Source organism: Equus quagga, unplaced genomic scaffold (assembly GCF_021613505.1).
Source record: "Equus quagga isolate Etosha38 unplaced genomic scaffold, UCLA_HA_Equagga_1.0 220_RagTag, whole genome shotgun sequence".
Classification (NCBI taxonomy): domain Eukaryota; kingdom Metazoa; phylum Chordata; class Mammalia; order Perissodactyla; family Equidae; genus Equus; species Equus quagga.
The window spans coordinates 5,082,519-5,106,854 of record NW_025799647.1 but is presented as its reverse complement, the minus strand read 5'-3'; the positions used below and the strand labels follow the sequence as shown (position 1 = coordinate 5,106,854).

At 39.2% G+C, this 24,336-nt stretch overlaps 1 protein-coding gene across 3 annotated transcripts; it reads left to right on the top strand.

The window, feature by feature from the left end:
- Window positions 1-147: 147 nt before the first annotated feature.
- LOC124233761 (zinc finger and BTB domain-containing protein 1) lies at window positions 148-24,287 on the top strand. 3 transcript variants are annotated; one of them, XM_046650946.1, is made up of 3 exons: window positions 237-846; window positions 14,282-16,197; window positions 23,230-24,287. In XM_046650946.1, the coding sequence occupies exons 2-3, from the start codon at window positions 14,300-14,302 to the stop codon at window positions 23,264-23,266; spliced, it is 1,935 nt and encodes a 644-aa protein (XP_046506902.1). In that variant the 5' UTR covers window positions 237-846; window positions 14,282-14,299; the 3' UTR covers window positions 23,267-24,287. The 3 variants fall into 3 exon arrangements, with proteins under 3 accessions (XP_046506901.1, XP_046506902.1, XP_046506900.1); XM_046650945.1 differs by lacking the exons at window positions 237-846; window positions 23,230-24,287 and adding an exon at window positions 148-205 and having other exon boundaries at window positions 14,282-17,479; XM_046650944.1 differs by lacking the exon at window positions 23,230-24,287 and having other exon boundaries at window positions 239-846; window positions 14,282-17,479.
- Window positions 24,288-24,336: the final 49 nt, after the last annotated feature.

The following is a 24,336-nucleotide window of genomic DNA, read 5'->3' as shown; positions in this document are numbered from 1 at the left end:
GCCCGCGTGTTCGCGGGGAGAGGGCTGAGGGCGCGGGGCCAAGGAAGCTGAGCCGGGGGAGTCGGGGGGGGGGGGGGGGGGGGGGGGGGGGGGGCATGGCGGGGGAAGTGACTCAAGGCCAGAGGCGGACAGGCCCATGGAAGGCAGAGTGGGGGGAGCGCGGGGAATGGGCAATCGTGGACGAACCGGCCGCGCACGGGACAGGGTGAGGGTGCCGGCGCCCCCAGAACGCCAGGGACGTACACTGCGAGGGAGGGCCCAGCTGCTGGGTCCTACGGGGCAGGGGTCTGACATCTGGACGGAGTGGGAAAGCAGCATCCTGCCCTTGGGGAGTCGGGAGGAGCCCAGTCCTAACCAGCTGTGCAAACAGGAGGAGGAGGAGGTCCCAAGCCTACCCTTGGGAGAGGGGCGAGAGGGGTGGTCAGGCCGCCGGCGCGCCGGCCCCCGCGGTGCGGGTTGCGCCAGCCTCCTCGGAGCCCGACGCAGAAACTTGTTGCAACAACAGGCGACCGCGGGTGCCCCTAGCAGCCAGCGGCGGAGTGGGTGGGCGGGCGAAAGGGAGGGGAAGGCTGGCGGACGCCGCAGCGAACTGGTGGGCAGACCCGGAGTCGCCGCGTAAGCGGGGCCGGCTCAGTGCGGTGCGGCAGGCGCGGCTGTGCGGCAGCGGAAGTCCTTTGTTGCAGCACAGTCCCTGGCAGAGCCAGAACCTCTCCGCGCAGCCCAGCCCGAGCGCCGCGCGCCGCCGCCACTGCAGTTCGCGGCCCCTTCGCCTCCGCCCGCCTTTCCCGCGGCTGATTTGCCTTAAACTCCCTAAAATCTCCGCAGCCCCGGTTCCTGCTGCGGCCGGTGAGTATTTGCCAGTTGTGGGGCTATTTGCGCAACTTTGGCCCGGGCCGGAGGGCGCCGGACCGCGGGCCTGGCGGAGTGCGGAGCCGGAGCGGCGCCGACCCGTGCGGGGAGCCGGAGCGCGGCGGACGCGCTGCGAGGACCCGGCGGCGGGCAGCTGCCGAGCCGCCCGCTCGACCCCGCCGCCCGCCGGCGCGCCTGGTCCGGGACGTGCGGCCTCCCTGGGTCGGAGGCGAAGCCCCGGCGGAGACTAGTTCCCAAATTAGTTACCTTCTTTTCCCTTTCTTTCTCTGCCTTTATTTTTTTGAGGGGGGAGGGGAGGTGTAGACGGGAGGCGGGAGGACCCGGTTGATTGACGTGCCCAGAGCCCGCTTCTCTCAACTTACAGCTGCGGCTCCTGGGCGGGTGGGAGGGGAAGTGTCCCGGAGCCCGAGGCCGCAGACTTGGGCGCGCTCCGAGGGAGGAGGCGTAAGAGCCGTGCAAATTCTTGCCACGCTCTTTCCCACCCCCTCTTGCCGGCACACACGCTTTTTGTTCATTAAAAAGTGGTGGGTCTCGGGTTTGGGAATTTTCAGTGGAAAAGATCTTCTGTTTCCTGGGAAGAAAGTGCTTTCGCTTCCAGCGGTGGGCGCTTACTAGGAGTTCTGTTAGTGGTCGATAAATGTGTTGGACGTAGATCGGGCGTCATTACCGCTAAAATATGTAGGCTTGGTTCTGAGCTCAGCCACCCTCCAAGTCTCCCTTTCTACCTAAGCAACGCGTCTGCCTGATCTGAAAGGTTGACATGACATTTTCCAAATTGGGAGCGTCAGGGAAATGTTGATCAAAGTCCTTGATGTTTTCTGGGGACAGTAGGGCATTTGTATGTGTGTAAGTATAATATTCCTAAATCGAGCTTCAGCGTGGTAGGTTCGTGCAGATTCTCCGTTGGCTTAAGTGTATTTCCATACAGTACGTATCACGGCAGGAAAACTATTTCAGGAACAATTTTCCCCTAGACATTCGAACCCAAGGAGTGGTCCCAGGCATTTTGAAGGCGACTTAGAATCAGTTTCTTGAGCTGAAGTTCAAGGCAGTCTGGAGTAGATTTGGTGAAGGATGCAGTTCTCGTGATAACTTCAAAGCAATCACCACCTTCTCCTTTGAAACGGAGAAATTAGAGTCTATAAAATTTTGTCAGTGCAAATGGATATGATGGGGAGAAGTGGGGAGAATTAGGATACAAAAAGATGACGCTTGAATGATGGCTGACCATCAGAACTTCGAAACTTTCCTTTTGAATTACTTGATGGATATCTAAAAGTCTCAATAATAACTAGGGAGTTATTGGGAGCTACATGGGGGCTTCCTCATCTTAAACAGAGAAAACTGAAGCATAATGGAGGTGAAATGCTTTTCCAAAGATTAATAAAGATCGTCTGCAATAGAGCCTTCAGTTAACCTCTTAGATTCATTTTAAAAGCAGATTTCTCCATTATGACGAAATTTTCACGGTGTAAAATAACTCAGATTGAGCAGTCTTTCCTGAAGCCTTTCTATTCTTCCCATCCCACTCTGATGGCCTACTTCTGGTGCATCATTGTCAGAGAAAAGAGAAACCATATTTAACGAGGACCTTAGCAGGGCACGAGCAGAGCCTCGGCCCCTCACTCTTGACCTTGTGTTTTGATTTCGCTTTAACACTGCTAAATTTTTGTACTGTTTTCTCCTTTTCCTCTTTTGCCAGGCTCTGGGGAAGGTACAGTTCATCGAGCTGTTTAAGGGTGTCTTTGTGTTCCTTGTAGCACCATTTCCCATTCTAATGTGCAGGAGAAAAGAAGGGCCTGCTTTCAGGCCTCTCCTCCTCCAGCCAGGAAAGGTGCTAACTCTCTGCTGTTAACCTTCTGGCCCAAAGAGGAGGAAACCACTTGGGATAAAAATGCAGAAAAATTTCCATAGATTTTTATTTTTAAGCTGCAATGTGTCGTCTTCCCAAAAAAATCAAGGTATATTTGAAAAACAGCTGCTTGAGGTCACTTTGGTCTCTATAGGATGTTTTCTCCTATTGTGATAGTATCTCTTACCATAAAATACTGAAATTATTTATTTTTATCCTCTCATGTAAACCAAATTAAAAGTGATTCATGTCTGTTTTTTCTCACAATGGAAATACTTTATTATGAAACCCATGCTCTTTGTAAAAGTTCACCCTATACCGAAGTACATAAAGTACAAAAATGAAAGTCGCTCTGACTCCCACTCCCCAGAGATAATCACTGTTAACAGTCAATTCCTTGTTGAAAACGCGAGAAGGCAACATTTGATCCTAACTGTGCTGCTGTGTGTGCCTCACCCTGCCTGGGGATGGCCTGCGGTGATTCGCGGCTCGTGGCCTCTGTGCACCGCTCTGGTCGGTGAGGATGGGTAGAGGGCAGAGGGAAAGGGAATGTTTTGCACTGGGCTGATTGAAAACTCTATGATTAAGTAACAGACGGGAGAGTTGAACAGGGCTGCTGTTCTCGATTTGTCCTTATGAAGTACTTACTGTAGCTTGGTGGGCCAGTTCTCACACTTTTTTAATGTATTAGTCCAGCCTCTGATGGGTTGATTTATACTGACCAAACTCATTAAAACAAAAGTTTCATAATTTATAATTGGGAAGGAGTCGATATGCTTGCCATGAAGACCACTGCCACGATATCCCTGTGCTGATATGGGATGAGGGGCTCCTCTTGATTCATGTCCAGAGGTAGCATGCCAAACATCAAGGAAAGGAAATTAGAAGAAAGAAGGGGATTAATGACTGTAGTTTTCAGATGTGGCATAGAAGGAGATGGTACATACTTAAGATAGATTTGTAAGTATATTGTGGCATGTGTAGTCATTTGTATAGTAACTACAAGAGATCTTAGTCAAAGTTGAGAAACTCTTATTCTTTAGCTGGAATATTCGAGAATACTGAGCTGTGATGTAGTTGATGTTCTGAAAACAAAGCCCCAAAATAGTACATGGAAGTTTAATCACAACATTGGTGATTTGAGGGTGTTGGGACATGGGTGTTTTTTATACTCCTCTGCTATGAGTTTAAAATCATTTTTGAAGTAAAATTAGAAAATTAAAGAGAATTAAATCACTAACTAGATTTTCCGTTCGTTGTCTACGGGAGATGCACATAATCCTTGTTAGAGATAACAGAAGAGCTCCATCCTCACTTTAAATCTTTAGTATTGGGGGCGGACTTGCTCTGATGGCAGCCGGTGTCAGCAGATGGAAGAGGAGATGAGGAAGGGGCTGGGGCATTCTGCCTGCAAAATGGGCCTGTATGAAAATGGGGTGACTCTGGGAGGCTTAGAATGTCTCAAAGGGACACTTCAGTTAATAGTCATTGCCAGAAAGAGTGTTGTCTGGTGTCTGAAAACTGAAACTCAGGGTTCTGAATCAAGAGTCAGCGTGTGAGTCCCATCTTCTACTTACATGATGAGCATTGGAGTGTCAACCACTAAACCTGTTTCCTCATTCACAAAATGAGGATAATACACATACCTACCTCAAGGTATCATTTGTATGTGTATGGGAAATTGCTTTGTAAGTTTTTTACCACTATGTGTATAAAAATTGCCATGATTGAAATAATGCAAAAAATTGATAAGCAAAATAAAACTTACCTACCTTGACATTTATTCATTCAAAAACTGATCATATGTCAACTAAATGTCAGGAACTATTAGAGGCTCAGGGGATACACTGATGACTAAGACCATGCCCTGATCTCACGGAGCTTACAGCAGAGCAGGGGAGCCACGTAATTATAATCCCTGCCGAGAGTGCCGTGAGAGAGAGCAACCCAGTTTGCATCATATGTTATTTGTCACCAGAGAGTCGTAGGTATAGGCTGTTTTGGAAGCGCAGAAGAGAGGCATCTGCCTCACCCTGGGATCAGAAAAAACTCCCCGAGGAGAGTGAGCTGGACATCAAAGAGGTTCTAAGTGAAGGGAATAGCATATATGAAAGCAAGAAGGCTTTTGCTGGGTTGGGTGCTTTGGGATGAGGGAGAATGTTAAATAGATTTAAGGCTTAAAAATGGAGTTAAGCTTATTAGAATGAACACACTTTTTATGATACTCATTTTATTGGTTTCATTGACTTAATTAGATAAGAGTGTGAAGTTTTCAGGATTTTGGTTAGAATTAAACATCAAAACTTGGAGCTACAAAATTGGAAACAATACAATTAAAATATGTGTGGATCTGCTGAAAGAAGGGAACTGGGTAGTGCCTCCCATCATCAGAGAGAGCTGCCTCACCAATTATTCATTCGGCAGCATTTACTAAATACTGATTTTTTTTAAAGATTGGCACCTGAGCTAACATCTGTTGCCAATCTTTTTTTTTTTTCCTTCTTCCCAAAGCCCCCCAGTACATAGTTGTATATTGTAGTCCTTCTGGTTGTGCTTAGCATGGGCCTGATGAGCAGTGCCATGTCGGCGCCCAGGATCTGAACTGGTGAAACCCTGGGCCGCCACAGCAGAGCGTGTGAACTTAACCACTCGGCCACGGGGTCGGCCCCTGAATACTGATTATGTTGCAGAGAAACGAACAAGCCAAAGTCCTTGTCTTCAAGTTGCTCATAATCTAGTGGGGAGACCAACACGTGGATAACTGTGGTAGCTGATTCTTATTTAACACTTATTTCCTGACAGACACTGCCTTACAATAACCCTAAATGCCAGAAGGATTACCATCCCCATTCTCAAATGAGAGAATTGAGGCACAGATTGGTTAAGCAACCTGGTTAATCAAGGTCACATGTCTAATAAGTGGCAGAGACAGAATCTGAACCCAGGTGGTCTGCTTAGTCTGTGCTTTAACACCTACTCTCTGTTGCTGTTCTTGATGATTAAAATATAGTGTAATAAGTGCAAAATAAGATGATAGAGTAATATCAAAACCTAAAATAGCGGGAGAGGAAGATGTTACAGAAAGCTTTCTGGAGGAGGTGATAAACTGATTCTTAAATGATATGTAAGAGGTTCAGACAGAAGAACCAGTCATCATGACTAAGAAATACATGAAGTATAACGGGGCAGGGAGTAGTGAGGAGTTTTACGTTCTTGAACGTGAAGTCTAAAGCAGGAAGTAGCCAAACATAAGACTAGATGGGTGGGCACGGAGGGCTTTGTACGCCTTGCTAAGGAGTTTGTCCTTTAGCCTGAGGATATGTGAGCAGAACCACAGAAGGATTTAAGTGGGAGAATGACATGGTCTGATTTTTGTTCTTTATGAATTGTCTGAGGATGAAGGATGGATTTGAGGGACCAGTCAAGGAGCCTGTTTTAATAACTCGGGAGTGAATGATAGAGGCCGGGGGGTGAGGCAGGAAAAGTAGGGATGGAATAGAGAGACAGATTTGAGACACATGCAGTGAGAAAATTAACAAGACTTGATAGTTAATTATGGGGGAGAAGTCCCAGGTGCCTCCCAAGTAGCCTGGGTGATAGCAAATGGCAGTGCCAGAATACAGGGGGAGGAAGAGCTTTACGTGGGTCCCAGACAAAGTCAGAGAGTGAGTACTTTGGAATAGATAGAAGTTCCACAAAATGAACCCTAAGAAAGCGAATGCCACGTGCAAAAAGGGACTTCCTGGTGAAGCTGGGTTTTGCCGATAAGCCTGCTGTTCACACAGTGCCCTCTGGTGGTCAGAAGATGCCATTGTTGCCTCTAGGAGAAACACATCAAGATGTAGAGACGTTGGATTAAATACTTTTCCTCCTCTACTCCCAGAGGGACAGAGGAATATTTCAGAAGCCACTATGTTCCCTTTGCCTTCTGTGTGGATGAATTCGTTTCCTAGACCCATAATGCAACTGAACTACAGACCGACCTCACTTATTCAGAAGTTATTTGGTTGGCAACCTCAGCTATCCAGTGCCCTGGGCTAACGCAAAAGAGTAAGACAATTTGTTGCCTATAAACAATTAAAATAAATGAAACAGTGCAAGAATTAAAACCTTACCCTACTCATAGAACACATCCCTAGGTCCTCACAGGAAATTATTTATATAGATTCAGTTTTGATGAGTTGTTTAATTTCATAACCCGTAACATTGAAATGGTGGGCAACAGGAGATCAGTACACCTTTCAGAAGTGACAGCTGTTGGCCTGACAAGCAAGGAGACAGAAGAGTACTAACCAACTGACAAACCACAATCTCCAGAAGCCTAACAGTCTCAGGCCATATTGTGTAGGTGCAAACAACCCTTGCTAATATGAACAGCTCCTATATTTCAGCAAAACAACTGATGCAGAGGAGAAAGTAGCCAGCCCTAGGGGCTGCAGTTAGAATAGTGGCAGGAGCCCTGGACCAGGATTGAGGAGACTGTCAGCCACTAAAACTAAATGTGACCTTGAGCATATCACTTAACTTCTCAGGGCCTCAGTTTGTTTTCTCGTCTATAAATCATCAGGTTGAACTTGACCACTTAGTAAAATTCTATGAATTATGTTCACAATGATGACAATATTTAAGAAATGTTGTGTTCAGATTAAAAGACAGAGGAACATTCGTCATCTCTATATGAGAGTCCTAGGAGGAGTATGATTTTCTCTATTTTGCAGAAGAGAAAGGCAGGCTGAGGTAAGGAAGTTTCCTAGTAGCCAAATAAGTGGTAGAGCTGGTAGTCAGATCTGTCTTCTCTTCTTTAACACTTGGATTTAATAAGCATGCATTAAGTGCCAACTACGTGGGAAGAGTGTGCTAGGCACAGGGAACACCAAGGCCATTAAGCCTCGTCCCTGACCTTGAGTTCAGTGTAGCAGGCATTGCTGCACAGTAGCTCTGTTAGTGCTGATGACACAAGTGATACTAGAGCACTGTGAGGACCTTGTACAGCTCCAAGAGGGTTTTTACAGACTTTAGGGTGTGAGCCACCATTTATAGCATTGTTTCTATGGGAATATGTGTTTCAAGTTCCAAATAACTAACTTAAAAATAAAGTTTTGGAACATAACCTAATTATAATTTCAGAACTTCCTGTACTAAGTGCTGAATTTGCAGTCTAATAACTAGCCAGAATGTCTGTTCTAAAAAGTGAATAAAATTTTCTAAACTTGATCATGTCTGTCATTAAGTGCCTTGAAGTGAAAACTTTTATCTTTAGGAGCCTCTATAACTGGTTCTTTCTGGAAATTTCAAGGAGAAAACCCAAAGAATTTAATTAAATTTAGAAATTGGACCGTATACCCTGGGAAATAGTATTCTAGGAAAGAAGGTTGCCAAGGTTACCTTATTTTTATAGGTGGCAAAATCATTAAGGTCGTGATCTCAGGCTCTGGAGTCATATTGCTTGTGTTCTAATCCCACCAAGTCCTCTGTGGCCTTAGGAAGTTTATACAACACCCTGTGCCTCTGTTTTATTATCTGGAAAATGGGTCTTTTAAATGTTAAGGTACTTAACATCCAGTACCTACTTTGTAGGGCTTGCTATGAGGATTAAATGATAAAATGATATACATATTTACACGTATACATATGTGTGTGTATATATAATACATATGTGAGATATTAGACTAGAGCCTGGCACATTGAAAGTAAGGCTTAACAAATGGTAGTTATTCGTATCATTGTTGTTCATATTACAGCTGTCATTTGCCTTACCTTCATTCCCAACCCAGTAAAGCGAATCTACCTTTCCTCCCATTACCTTCCCAAGCTTTTGTTTATGCTGCTATGTGCCCCTCCCCAATTGTTTACACACATACCTATACAGATACCTGAAATGCCTTTCCCCTTGCTTTTTCTTTATCCTATTCATTCATCGATGCTTCACTCAAATCCTACCTCCTTCCTAAAGCCTACAGTTCTAGTACAATTCATGCTTTTCTTTTTCTAAACTCTTGCTGAACTTTATTCAATAAAATTTAGTACTTAATTATTCTCAAATTGTTTCTTGGCTTAAAATTTAACCCCTCATATGTAATTAGCTCTACTGTATACCATCCTTCTCTACCTCCCTTAATACTTGATGTGGTGTCAGGAACATGTAGGTATTCAATACATTATGATACTCTGATTTATAAACAGGAGAGAATCTTTTCCTTACATTTCACGCTCTTAAAAAGATAGTCTAGGGGCTGGCCCGGTGGCATAGCAGTTAAGTTTGCACGTTCCACTTTGGCAGCCTGGGGTTCATGGGTTCAGATCCCAGGCACAGACCTACACGCCACTCATCAAGCCATGCTGTGCTGGTGTCCCACATACGAAATAGAGGAAGATTGGCACAGATGTTAGCTCAGGGCCAATCTCCCTCACCAAAAAAAAAAAGAGATAGTTTATAACCCTCAAATCCATATACATCGATTCAATCATAAAAGACATAGAAATAGGTATGAGGAAATAAATATATATACACTTATATGTCTTTTGGGATCCAGAGGTAATTGTTAGTAGTTCAGAGATTGGGATGCTGAATTGACAGTGTAATGCTAGGCTCTGCTGCAGACTCACTGAGACCATGCAAATCGTCCTCAGGGGCCTGGGTGGTAATGCAAGTCTATGACAAAATTTAGAGGGTGGTTATTTGCCTTACAGAAGTCACTTGAAAATTCCTTTAAGTTACTTCTTCATTCACTTTATATGCTTATTTATAGACCCTTAAATTATCATTTGACTGGGACTAGGGCAAAAGAAACTTCCAGCAAAACTGTTTTTTCCAACTTAAGAGATTTCGTAATGAAGGAGAAGTATTTCTGAAATCTTACTATGTCAGTGAGAAATTTACTGAAATAGCTTACACAGCATAATTTAGGGAGCATGTCTACTGAGTAAGACTAGATGCACATATACAGATACAAGCACATTACAGAGAGTGCAGGTAGGAGTGGTCACTTGTGTGAGAGTGCCTGCCAGGAAACCCTTTCGATATTAAGGACCCAGGCCCAGTCCTTGTTGAGTGTTCTTTGTAGAAGGGCACACGGTGTAGTACCAAGTTGTTAATACCTGTCTGTGGTCAGGAGTCTTAGTACCTACTCTACCACAGTTAACTATACCCTTGATATGTTGTTAGCAGCCCTAGATCTTTGCCTTTCTTCTATAAATAAGAATGTTGGACTAGATTAGATCTCTCTAAGCTCTAAAAGTTGATGAATATCTAAATTACTTAATATGCTTAAGGTGCTTGGTGGCTGCTTTTGAATTTGAGATGAGCTGGTAAACTTTCAAACTAAAATTTAAAAAATCCAGTGTAGAATTTTTTGCATCACCTAACTGCATGTTCTTGCTAGAGAGCCACATGCACACTGGCTGTCCTTCCAGCCTCAGGAGAACCCTGGGCTTTGGCTCACACTTGAAGTTTCTGCTCTCAGCCCCACCCTTGACTTCCAGCTGTAATAAACTTGCTCTGCCAGTGATGCATCTAGTGACACCAACAAGAGCAATCACAGATTTCAGGTATAAAAACAAAGACAGTTGAAATACAGCAATCCTTTTATTTAAAATTCTTTACAAGCTTTACTATAATAAAGTTCACTAAGTTTTTTGAGTACATTAAGGATATTGAAAAATTGGAAACTTCTTTTGGAATTTGGGTGAAATTATTGTTTAATAAAAATGAAATTAATTATAAAAATTTTAATGCAAAAATTATTCTCGGGCCGGCCTGGTGGTGTAGTGGTTAAGTTTGTGCACTCTACTTCAGCGGCCCCGGGGTTTGCAGGTTCAGATCCCAGGAGCAGACCTAGCACCACTAGTCAAGCCATGCTGTGGAGGCATCCCACATCAAATAGAGGAAGATTGTCACAGACGTTAGCTCAGCGACAACCTTCCTCCAGCAAAAAGAGTAAGATTGGCAACAGATGTTAGTTCAGGACCAACCTTCCTCACACACACACACACACACACATTTATTCTCAAGAGATAACAACCTAAAAATCTCACAGGGATTTAGAGCCCTCACCCCTGACTCCACTTTCTGCCCTTTTTCTTTTGGTGTTTTTAAGCCTTCTTAAAGCTTTTCTGAATGAGGTGTAACAAGAACAAAGTTGCTGATTCTAACGTGTGAATGATTGCTATTAAAAGTTCCTCTGGCTAAATTCAGTTTTACTCACAACTCGGACATTTGCATAATAACACTGATGAAACCAAAGATCTAGGTCAGCCTGGAAGCTGTAGTGTTAGCATTAATTTTAGACAGAGTACAAGTCAAAATTCTCCTCAACCATATATCCTTGAGATCACAGAACACCTGTGCTATTGCTGATTCTCTGTACTTTATACAATGCCTGGTACACCAAATACTTGATAAATATTTGTTGAATTAATAAGTGTGCATTAAAATGCTATTGATGCTCTTATTTGTTTTAGTGTTTTGTTTGTGTTAACACAGAATGTATACGTTTTCACTAATTTAATTGAATTGTGACTATAGCTACAGAGGTGCTTATCATGTGGGTCTTCTGTGTAGTTGCGTTAATTTTGGTTGTTGACCATAAAACTACTTTTCATTTAGATTAGAAGGGTCCTTGGAACTTTTAGTCTCTTTATGTCATTATTTCAAGCACAGGATATTTAAAACCTGAATGTTTTTACAGATTAACGGCTGGCTTTCATACTGTTGGGCTCCTATTTGGAAGGAAACTTTAAGGTTATCTAATCAAACTTACCTCCTGATGCTTAAATAAGCATCACCAGGGGCCGGCCCGGTGACGCAGCGGTTAAGTGCGCACCTTCTGCTTAGGCGGCCCGGGGTTCGCTGGTTCGGATCCCGGGTGCAGACATGGCACCACTTGGCAAGCCATGTTGTGGTAGGCGTCCCACATAGAAAGTAGAGGAAGATGGGCATGGATGTTAGCTCAGGGCCAGTCTTCCTCAGCGAAAAGAGGAGTATTGGCAGCAGTTAGCTCAGAGCTAATCTTCCTCAAAAAGAAAAAGAAAAAAAAAAGCATCACCAGCACTGCAACTGCCACTTTTACTTCCGTTAATTGTCACATGCCAAGCCCTATATACATTTTACACATTGCATCTGTGAATCCTCATGTTTGAACACTTTGACAGTTCAGGAAACTTGGGGTCAATGAGGATAAACAAGTTACCCAAGGTGGCAGAGCTAGATTGGAACTCAGGTCGCCTGACCCAGAGCCTGCGCCCTTTTCCCTGTGCCATGCTGTGCTCACAACGTTTCATCCCTGCCTCCATACAGGGCGTTCATTATCCTCTGAATGAGTTTGTTTCATTTTTGAACAACTCTTATTGCTAGAAAAAATTGTTTGAGATAATATCTATCCCTTTGCCTCTTTTTATTCTCTGAATCCTACAGTATGATGATAGGCCTAGAAATCTCATCCTATATAAAAAGGGCTTGTGTGGGTTTGGGGTTTTTTTTTCCTTTTTCAACCCTTTGAATACGCTTTTGTTGTTGTTTGGATTTGTTTTATATAATTGTAAATGTAACAATTTTATATCTTCTGTTTGCGGGTTTCCATCCTGAAACTTTTCTCATTTTCTTCTATAGTCTTCATTCATAAGTATAATTTTTAAAGGCCACATGACAGTGAATTTTAGGGAGTGGATTTACCTTGGTTTACTTACAACTCCCTTATTACCAGGCATTTCAAACTATAAATAACACATGAGCATCTTGGTGCATACATTGCTTTTTGTATTTAGGTACGTACTGAACATGATTCCTCACAGTTTTGGAACAGATATCTGAGTTACAAAAGGTTGACATATTGTACCTACTTGAAGTACTTGATCTGGCTTACAGAAAAGGTACAGTGGTTGCAATTTTAAGAAGGCAGTAGGTCTCATTATAAGCCACCTTCATTTCACCAGACACACACTCCTGGCTATGCAGCTCTTTGTCGTTAGGCAGGAAGAGGAGGCAGGATGGGTCTTTAGGTAGTGGGGGAAAAGGGTATGTGATCCGCACGTGATTTGTGGTGAAGAGAGAAAAAACAAGTGGCAGTAAATAAATTTAGATCCTCTCTTAATTACTACTACAGGGATTGAAGGGTTTGGGGACTGAAGAGTGAACATTTTATTCCTCTGAACAGCTTGTTAAATATTCTTTTTATGTTCAAATTGTGTAGGGGCTTGTTTTTAAGTAGAAGATAGATTCTGAAGTTTTATGTATACAGATTAAAAACTGAGGCAAAAATTGGATCGTAGTTTTGCTTTGTAATATAATAGATAGGACTTCTGCTGCTTTTAATATTTTCCTCTCCATTCTCCTTTATCCAAACTCAACTCCCTACTTTAAAAATACTTATGGTGTCTACCATATGTTGTTAAGTGAAGACAACTAGTTGCAAAAAGGTATATATAGTATGATACCATTTAGGTAAAAAAAAAAAAAAAAACACACACACACACACCAAAAGCAAAACTACATGCCTGGCGCATAGCAGGTACTCAGTATCTGTTGACTCTGTATGTATACATAGAAACAGATCTGAAGATAGAAAATCCCGACTGTTTGCAGAGGTTACCTCTCAGAAGAGGTATGTGACCTAAGGTGTGTTTTTATTCTGTGTACTTTTATGTTGGAATTTTTTGCAATGAGCATGTGTTATTTTGTATACTTTTCTTAAACAAAAAATGAAGGAAAATTCGCAGTCTAAAGCTAGATACCTCCTTGTCAAGTAGACCTGCTGCTCCTTTACACCCATAGTGCATGCCGAGCGACATAAGACAGATATTCTGACTCGACAGAATTACTGCTCCGATCATCAAGAAAAGAGAAAGCATTGATCAAACCTATTTGCTTGGTGCCATTTCCATATAACCTAATAAGGTTTTTAAATAGAATTTTTTCTATGGAAATATTCAAAAATTGAACTGTACCTGCCTCTCAGGTTCAATAGCTATCAACACATGGCCAATCTATAGCTCCCACACCCATCACACTGGATTATTTTCAAGCATATTTTAGGTATATCATTTCATCTATAAATATGTCAGTACGTATATCTAAAAATAAGAACTCTTTTTTAACACAAGCAAAATACCTTCAGCACACTTAAATGAAAAAAATTCCTTTATATCAATCATCTAAGAAGTTTTTAATACTCTGCAATCTAGTTACTAACTTTCAATTTAGGTTGCTATTTTATTTACTTTCATTGTTTGTATCCTTCTTGCACTTTTAAACTAGTGTCTTTTTTTCTTTCACATTTAGTATACATTTTTCCCCCAAGAGTTGTAATGAAACCAAAATGATGGTTTTTGCTTGTATTTCTTAAAATCAAATGAGAAGTTTAAATGGCTGGGTGTCTTCATCTTCAAATTTAAAAAATGACTCAAGTGTATATTACTGAGTTTTGCTACGTTAGAATGAAAAGCTCCTCATACCTTGATTGTAATAGCAAAATCACAATAGTCACAAATCATGATCAAAATTATTCTTTTTTTCAAGTGCTTTTCTGATATCTTGTCTGACTTTAATATTTTTGTTTTACATAGGTCTCTAATTAATAGAAGATGGCAAAGCCCAGCCACAGCAGCTACGTCCTTCAGCAGCTAAACAACCAAAGGGAGTGGGGTTTTCTCTGTGACTGTTGTATTGCAATTGATGACATTTACTTTCAAGCACACAAAGCAGTTTTAGCTGCTTGTAGCTCCTATTTTAGAATGTTTTTCATGAACCATCAGCACAGTACTGCACAACTGAATCTCAGCAACATGAAAATTAGTGCTGAGTGTTTTGATCTCATTTTGCAATTTATGTATTTAGGAAAAATTATGACAGCTCCCTCCAGTTTTGAGCAGTTTAAAGTGGCAATGAACTACCTGCAGCTGTACAATGTTCCCGACTGCTTAGAGGACATACAGGATGCAGACTGTTCTAGTTCGAAGTGTTCATCTTCTGCTTCTAGCAAACAGAACAGCAAAATGATATTTGGGGTAAGAATGTATGAAGACACTGTGGCTAGAAATGGTAATGAAGCCAATAGGTGGTGTGCAGAACCAAGTTCAACAGTAAATACACCACATAATAGAGAGCCTGATGAAGAGTCTTTACAATTAGGTAATTTTCCTGAACCACTATTTGATGTATGTAAAAAAAGTTCTGTGTCCAAATTGTCTACTCCAAAAGAACGTGTATCACGACGCTTTGGACGGAGTTTTACCTGTGATAGTTGTGGATTTGGCTTTAGCTGTGAAAAATTATTAGATGAGCATGTGCTAACCTGTACTAACAGACATTCATACCAAAACACAAGATCCTATCACAGAATAGTAGATATTAGAGATGGAAAAGACAGTAATATCAAAGCTGAATTTGGTGAAAAGGATTCTTCTAAAACATTTTCTGCACAGACGGACAAATACAGAGGAGACACAAGCCAGGCTGCTGATGATTCAACTTCTACCACTGGAAGCCGAAAAAGTAGCACGGTGGAGTCTGAGCTGGCCAGTGAAGAAAAAAGCAGAGCTGCTGAGAGGAAGAGAATCATTATCAAGATGGAGCCAGAAGATATTCCTACAGATGAACTGAAAGACTTTAACATTATTAAAGTTACGGATAAAGACTGTAATGAATCCACTGACAACGATGAATTAGAAGATGAGCCTGAAGAGCCGTTTTACAGATATTATGTTGAAGAAGATGTCAGTATTAAAAAAAGTGGTAGGAAAACTCTAAAACCTCGGATGTCGATAAATGCTGATGAGAGAGGTGGTTTAGAAAACCTGAGGCCCCCTAACAACAGCAGTCCAGTGCAAGAGGATACTGAAAATGCATCTTGTGAGCTGTGTGGACTCACAATAACTGAGGAGGACCTGTCATCTCATTACTTAGCCAAACATATTGAAAATATCTGTGCATGTGGTAAATGTGGACAAATACTTGTTAAGGGGAGACAACTTCAGGAACATGCTCAGAGATGTGGAGAACCCCAAGATCTGACGATGAATGGCTTAGGAAATACTGAAGAGAAAATGGACATGGAAGAGAATCCTGATGAGCAGTCTGAAATAAGAGATATGTTTGTTGAAATGTTGGACGATTTTAGGGACAGTCATTTCCAGATAAACAGTATCCAAAAAAAGCAGTTATTTAAACATTCTGCCTGTCCTTTTCGATGTCCTAACTGTGGCCAGCGTTTTGAAACTGAAAATCTAGTGGTTGAACATATGTCTAGCTGCTTAGACCAAGATATGTTTAAGAGTGCCATCTTGGAAGAAAATGAAAGAGATCACAGACGAAAGCATTTTTGTAATCTGTGTGGAAAAGGATTTTATCAGCGGTGTCACTTAAGAGAACACTATACTGTTCATACTAAGGAAAAACAGTTTGTTTGTCAGACATGCGGAAAGCAGTTTTTAAGAGAACGTCAGTTGCGACTGCACAATGATATGCACAAAGGCATGGCCAGGTATGTCTGTTCCATTTGTGATCAAGGCAACTTCAGAAAACATGACCATGTACGGCATATGATTTCTCATTTATCTGCTGGTGAGACTATATGCCAGGTCTGCTTTCAGATATTCCCAAATAATGAACAGTTGGAACAGCACATGGATGTTCATCTGTATACATGTGGAATATGTGGAGCAAAATTTAATTTGAGGAAAGATATGAGATCACATTATAATGCCAAGCATTTGAAAAGAACCTAAGTGATTTTCTACTGTACTAATGTTTAGTTGATAGCAGACAAAACACCAAAGCAAAGGATATGAGCTATTTAGAAATTGATTTTATAAGATGAATTGTTGGAAAAAAATTTCAAGGCCCTTTTATCTTTAATATTTTTGTTTAGGATCTTAAGTATCTACAATTTAGGTGTTATTAAATGTTTATCATTTTTGTTATTTCTTAATAGAATTCTTTGTTTTTAGTTTGTTTTAGCTATGATTAAAATTACTTTTAAATGTAGACTATAAGTGGTTGTTACCCCTTCAATGACTATTAAACTTTAGTTTTTTATCAATAAGGTGATGACGTCACTATTTCTATGTGTTTTTTTTTTTTTTTAAAGTTATTCTGTGAAATTTTAAACCCAGCATCATTGGCCATTCCTGTTTAAATTAAAAAAAAAAATCAAGTAGTTAGTTATTGGAAACTATCCCATTCACTTTCAGCTTTTTTTCTTTTTGTACATTGAACAGTGATTTAATAAACACTGTTTATTCCCCCTTCTTATCAATGAAATTCATATTCTTCAATCGACAAGTTTATTAGGTAGGTTAGATGTACTGAATCTAACGTTGAAGGTTGACATGGGCTCAAACTTGGCCTAAAAAGATTGATGGACCTAAGGAAATTCCTATAAATGAATATTTCCTATAATTGATAAAATATTATCATTTAATAATCACATTTAAAACTTATATTAAGTGTAAAACCCAATGACTTTACCTCACTTGAGAAGTTAGTGGGGACAAGTCATTTTGTTTTGTGATATTAAATTTAACTATGATAGTTAATTAAAAAGACATATCTTGTATTCATTTAAAATAATTTAAAATATTCTGATTTCTAAAGTGTGTTAGTTTATCAATTATTTTTGTTTATAAATAGACTTTAATAGCTCTCTAGGAATATGACATCTAAAGGAAAATGATTTTTCACCTTTAAAATCACATACTTTTGGAACTTGAGATTTGAGAAAGCTGCCATGTATATTGATAAATCTAATAAAATAAAGAAATCAATTACAGATCTGGTTGTTCTATAAAAGCAGAGTGTGCAAAAAAAAGTCTTTGTGTTTTATACTATCTAAGATTTGGAGAAAATGTGTTATGGCAAATTGCAGTTTATCACCATGCTTTATTATTTTTTTCTGTAAAGGACTGCAAAATTTGAGGACTATAAAATAATCACAGAGGATATAAATGGAAATAATTTATCATTTTTTAGTTAAAGTAGTATTAGTTGTTGCTGATACAGGGTCTACATGAATTACATGTGAATTAAAACACTGGCAAAACTGGCTCACCAATAAACACGTCTATTGAATAGAATGCCTTTTAACGTGAATTACTTGCATTGTAATACCCTTCTCATAATGAAAGGGATTTTAAATAACTCCTATATTTAAAAGTATAATTTTGTGATATGAACAGTAATTTAACAGCATTGCTCTTTTTGTTTACATCAGATTTTTAAGATATGCAAGTCATATTTTTGTATACAATTTGCATAAAAGAACAGGTTGCCAAGAGAATTGAGAGACATATTGACTAGCACAGACTTAGTTGAAAGAGAAGTATTAGAGCATGGTATGAGCTCAGAGATTTGTGGGGATACATTGAGGTGTTAAGTAAGAATAGGAATAGTACGGAAGTCAGGCAGTATTAAAATAATGGGAAGTAGAGATGGGGGAAATACACAAGAAGATAAATGAGAAATCAGGAATTTTTTAAAAAGCCACATAGCAGAAAAAGCAGGGAAAATGATTCATCTTAGTCTTGGATACAATAGCTTATAAAGTAATTAAATCTGAAATGCAACTTAAAATGAAACATGGTATATCATTACTGGTAGGAACCTGATAAAAGTTCTGTAACAAGCCTAGAGACTGTCAGAGAGTAGTGTAAAGCGAGAAACTCAAACCAGATTTCTAAACTGTTTACATAGTATCTTAGTGGACATAATTTTCTGTGGGATCACTTTTTTCCATGAGTCTCATCAAAATCTATTCCAATGGCTTTCCCACCGTAAAGAACAGGGTTCTTTCTAAATACTACCACTCTGCAAAAAAGGGTTGTCTATTCCGTTAGGAAAGGGGGTTTACTTTAGTGTTTTGACATGTAGTAACAGCCAACAGTTAGCAAGCAAATATATAAACATTAAACATAATCTAATTTTACATAACTGAGATGTTTATAGTTTCACAAACTACACCTCATGATGATGTTTTCTCCCAGTTTCAAGTTACACAGGACACACACCTTTGTTTTGTTTTGGAACTAGCTACAGGGCAGCACAGGCTTTAAGTATAATGTGCAATTTTCATTATTAAGGCAAAGAGTTCCTTTAAAGGCTACTTGACTTTTAGAAGTAGGGGGAATGAAAAATAGGCAACACCTCTCTCCAGCCAAGTATCCTCCCATTCCCCTCTCCGCACCCCCCGCTGCTGGGGTGCAGCTACAGAGCTGTAAGCCCTTATTCTTGCCTCGTGCCCTCCAGTGCTGTGAAGGCAGTGAATCAAGGTTGTGGAAGCTGCCTGCTCCTCCTGCCTTTATAACTTATGTGATTAGACTCCAAATCTAAAAATGAAAGGAAAATCTAGATAGATATATGTGGAATCTTGTTTCTCTTTCTGTCTCACAAACAGTCTTGCTTAAAGGGCCTTTTCTCCAGCAAGAAATTCTAGAAGAACGGAGTCAGTGCCTAACAAGCTTGCCACCAATTACAGTGCAACGCAACTCAGATGTTTATTTTTCTTTAGTAAACAGGACTAAGGATCTCAGAGATTAATAAAGCACAACGAAGGTGGCAGTGGATTAGGACTCAGAAGTTTGTCTTAATCTCTCCCATATTTTTAAAGTAAAAATATTCAGAGAAATGACTCATATGAGTAAAATGGTATACGGCTAATGTTTAATGTGGGAAGTTTGAGTAAGAACAAAAATTAGAAGAAAGAATATAAGGACTCCAGGGGCTAGTTATAAAAGGAAAAGAATTAAAATAAGGACAGAGTTTCCTGGGGGAGTCAGAGGACCAATTAAAAGGAAAAATAATAGACTGACATAAAAAATCATATTTAAGTACTGTAGTTGAGAACAAAAATATGAACAAGATATAAAAGTTGAATAAAAAAAATTTGAAATTTTCTAGGTGAGAGGAGTAGAGATTGAAGTAATTTGAATAGATTTAAATAATTCAATTAGAGCTATAGAATGCCTAATGAATAATTTTAAGAACATGCCAAAGATATCCCTAAATACTTGAGATAATATACCAACTTTTATATTCTAAAAAAGTGGGAAGAGAGTCTGGGAGTGGTTGGCAACTTTCCCCCCAGTTAAATAATATTTGCTCCTCTATATCACTAGTTAAGGAACTTCCATACTTAATAGATCTCTGGAAAACCCCCCAAAGAATCAATGTAACAGTTAAATTAAACATAAAACTTGTCATTGTTAATAAAAAGCTAAATCAGTACCAACCCAAAGAAAAAACCCAAATGTGTATGTACACTTATAGTTGAGAATAAAGAAATTCGGCATATTTCTTAATTTTAAACGGGTTGCATGAGTTTAAATTAAAATTCTTTTTTATTTTTTTGCCATTAATCTACTTTGATCAGTTCCTCTTCTTTCCTCACCACCCCCACCTCTGTAACAGATGCTTCTCGTGATAAATGCCAGTGTTCTGCAGGAACCCTAGCATTAACAATGCCTAGGATTCTGGGGTACCAAAAAGCTTTTGGGAACATATCCTTGTGGAATGTCTCCCACCTCCTTGATCCCTGAAATGCAGTAGACTGGGAGTGACAGGATGAACGCCAAGGAGCTGAAGCAAATAGAGTTATATTTGGTGTTAAGACCTTGAAGCTGCAACCCAGATTTGGAAACCCATCATCCATACATCTAGGACTCTCAATAATCCCAGCATCCATTTAGTTAGCACTCTATGCTCTGCTAAGTGCTGTACATAGGTAGTTTTAATTAATCCTCACAGCCTTATGAGGTAAGTATCATTATAATTTTCCAGATGGGGGACTGAGGTTCAGAGAGACTGAGTATTTTACCCAAGAACATACAGAAGCTAAATACTAGAGTTGGAATTTGAACCTAGACCTTCCTGGTTTCTACATTCTGTACTTAACCACCAAGCTACATACTTCACCTACCAAGAAGTACAAAGAAGGGCCTTTTCATCCCAGGAACATGTGATAAAGTTCCTGTGAGACTCTGTGCTCTTTGTTCATCATCTGCCATCTGCGGTGCCTGGTAAGGTGGCTGGTAACAGTGGGTCCCTAATGAACATGTTGAATAATGTGAAAATATATCAGTCGAAAACAAAACTTATTTGAATGGGTTATTCAGAATGATGTTTTAGAAATAAATACTAAATACTGATGTTTTAATTTCATTTGTTTAAACTTAAAACATTTAGTGGTATTGTCAGCCACTTTTTGGGGCCCTTTATAGGTGCTCAGTTAAAAATTCATTTGAATTCAACTTCCATATTTCTACCTCTGTGACTTTTTCCCCATCTGTTTTCCCTATTCCTGACCTTTATGTTTTAATCTCTCCCACCAATCACCATTTCCTTTTATTGGTTATCAGACTGATAAGTTGAATAACTTAGATCATTTGAAAATAGTCCCAAGAAAATTCAGGACCCCAGAATAGCCCGTTTCCTCTTTTTTGCCTTAACAGATGACGTGGATAAGAAATTTTCCCTTTCTTTGGCTAAACAAACAAAACAAAATCGCTAATTATCATATTGTGATTGATTCAATTAAAGTTTATAGAGCAATCTAAGTCTGCCTAAAACAAAAGTTGGTTCTTCTAGCCATCTATAATTCAATTTACCAAAAACATATATGGATTTCTAGTGTAAACTTATAAAGACAGTCTTGCTTGTAAAAGAAATGAAAGATAATTTCAGGACATGACAGCTGTATATCCACCCTAACCTAACAGCAAACTTTAAAAAAATGAATACTTCATTTAATGGTTTAAGTGAAAAAATTCTCCTCCCAATCTAATCTGATTTTAACTTTATGCATCTATTGCCTGATTTCTAAAATTATGTTAAATCTACTACTTTAGCGATCTCTCTGCCATCTGCAAATGTTATGTTTTAAGTGAGAATAGAAGAATAAGATGGTGAGATTCCATGCAAAATGTCTATATTATCACTCGGGTGGCCCACTTCCATTGCCGTCTGTCAAACTCAAGGACATATTATTTGGTAACATGGGTAGTCTCATACTAAAACCAGATGAAATTTAGCTACTTAGAAACGTATACCCTAGCAAGAGGCAAAAATGCAAAGATTTGGAATGTTTGTGTCTGTGAGTATTGATAAATGTAAATATTAACTAAATGACAATAGCAGCTTGTAAATTCATGCTAATTTTGAACCAAGTTAATACTACTTACATAATTATATACACATGCTTAGTTGACTTTAGTACTAAGAAGTTTAAATCCCATTATGTTGTTCCCTTAATATATTCAAGAGAACAAAATCATTGAGGTCCATTAGTTGTGACAGAATTGTTCATCCTTTCTATCAAAACCACCGCAGATCACTAGGGGGCAGGAACTCATTATAATTTCTCATTATCTTACTCATTTGCTGACAAAAAAGATGGTGTGAAGATTACAATTCAGTACTTGGCTCTGAATTGAATTATCAATGTACTAATCACCACTGTAATAAGTACAGGTCACAGGAAACTCTAGGGCCAAAGGACGACAAAGATGTAAAAGACATGATTTCATTTCAGAGTCAGGAATATTAATAATTTTATGTGAAAATTTGCATAACTGTGTATTACCTATTCGAGAAAGGAAGAGAATTAGGTAGACAGCCTATGAAGCCTCCAGTTGAGCTTTGTTTAAAAAGCTGCTGCGTTGTTTTTATCCTCCTTAAACCAACTGCTTATACCAATTAGAACTCAGCAGAGCTCATTTTTAGACGACAGAAACATAATTCTAAGCATCCAGATTATGAAAGTCATCTTTTCTTTCAAATGCTTATGTGTTCCCTGATGTGGGGAAAAAATATTTTAGAGGAGGCAATCTCTCTTTTAAAAAATTAGGGCAAAGCAATGCTGCAAAAAATATAATTCTACCCAGAATCACTGGGGCAGGTTAAGAGACTTATGAACTTAGGAATTCGAGGAAAACTCCTCCTCCATGTATGGGTATGCGCGCATGTGTGAACTTTATTTTCATTTGCAGAAAATACAACACTTAATATTTGAAGAAAATGTTAGCTTGATGACTGAAGTCACTCAGTAAAAAAGAACATGAGCTTTTAAATTTGAACTATTTTTCAATCAGAGATTTGCCATTAACAAGTTAAAGTACAGTGTAAAATTATTTTATTTCAAGGAAAACACTTCTTAACTCCTTCCTTCCTTCTTATTTTCCTCTACCTGGCTGACCTATTGTCTTTATGTTACTTATTTATGTGCCCTACTCATTCCAGCTTAGGTCATGCAAGAAAAAAAAAAAAGGTGTCCCTACAGCTGGAGAATTATATTAGTAATAAGACATCTTATATTTGAAGGGTACAATGAGTTACACTGGAGAAGAAATTAAATAAATTTAAGTTCTAGGAACTATGCTTTTGTTCCCATTCTTTGTTCTGTTAACAGTGTGCTGGCCTGGTGCCAAAAGCCATGAAATTCTGACCTAAGAATTATGTTGTATCTTGTAGAGCAGTCAACTTGTAATATTATTTTTCTTGAGTTTTGTTTTTTTCTGTGTGGCAGTGGTGAAATAGGGCCTTCTAAACTTCTGGAGAAGTGAGATCTGAATTTGGAGAGGACATGGGGAAGAATCAATCTTCAGCAGATAATCTTTAAGTCCAGACCCAGGAATATCAGATCTGAAGTGACACCATCTTTTCTGTCTTCCTGACAAACCTCATCAACCCCAAAAGTTCCAGTTACAAGGATCCAAGAAAACTCAGTAAAGACCACTTTGGAATCACTTTGTGACAAAATTGATTCATGGTGACTCTCCTAGTATTTGTGGAAAATCTGCTAAAGAAAAGTAACTAGAATATTCATACGACATCAGTGGTTAAAGCTACACTAAAATGAAACTTTATATCCTAATTATCGTCAAGGGTCCCTTCTAAAATAAAAGGGCTTGCTAGGCTACTATAAATATATTTAAAGAGAGATAGTCACATATCTGTGTAAACACATATATAATTCTAAACTTAAAATAATCTGAATTACAGTTTACATATTATGAAATGTAGTTAGACAATTTAAAAAATTACACCCCAAAATCTGTAGTTTAGGAGTATAAATAAGAGATGTGGGTACAGAGAAAAAAATGCAAGACTAACATTTTAACAAGAAAAGATAATCTAGTTATTACTCACTGTTATGTAACATTTGCCCTTCCTCCTTTTTCACTGTGTATACCAGTCACAAACTTGATTATTAATATTAATGAAGATCGCTTTTAAGTCTGTTAACTTGAAGGAAAAACAGAAGTGGTATTACTTTAATAGTGGTACATTTTCACAAATCACAGACAACCAAAAAGAATGTATCTTAAGACAGATTATTTTCTTAAGTTAGCAATATAACCTACTAAGGCAGAATGAGTTTCCGTTAAACATTTATTCTTGATATTAATGTAAAATACCATGCTTCTCAGCTTTCAAATTTCAAGATAAAATTCAACTAAGTATTGAATGAAACAATGGTTAACATGTTTTAAAACCTTTCATGGGGAAATGGAATGTTTGGTGAGCTTTTAACCTAGCTACAAATACTTTTTTTTATATATACATACATATATGCTCATACACACATTCTTAACCATGTGGACCTTACAGCCTTATTATTTCCTTATTGTGA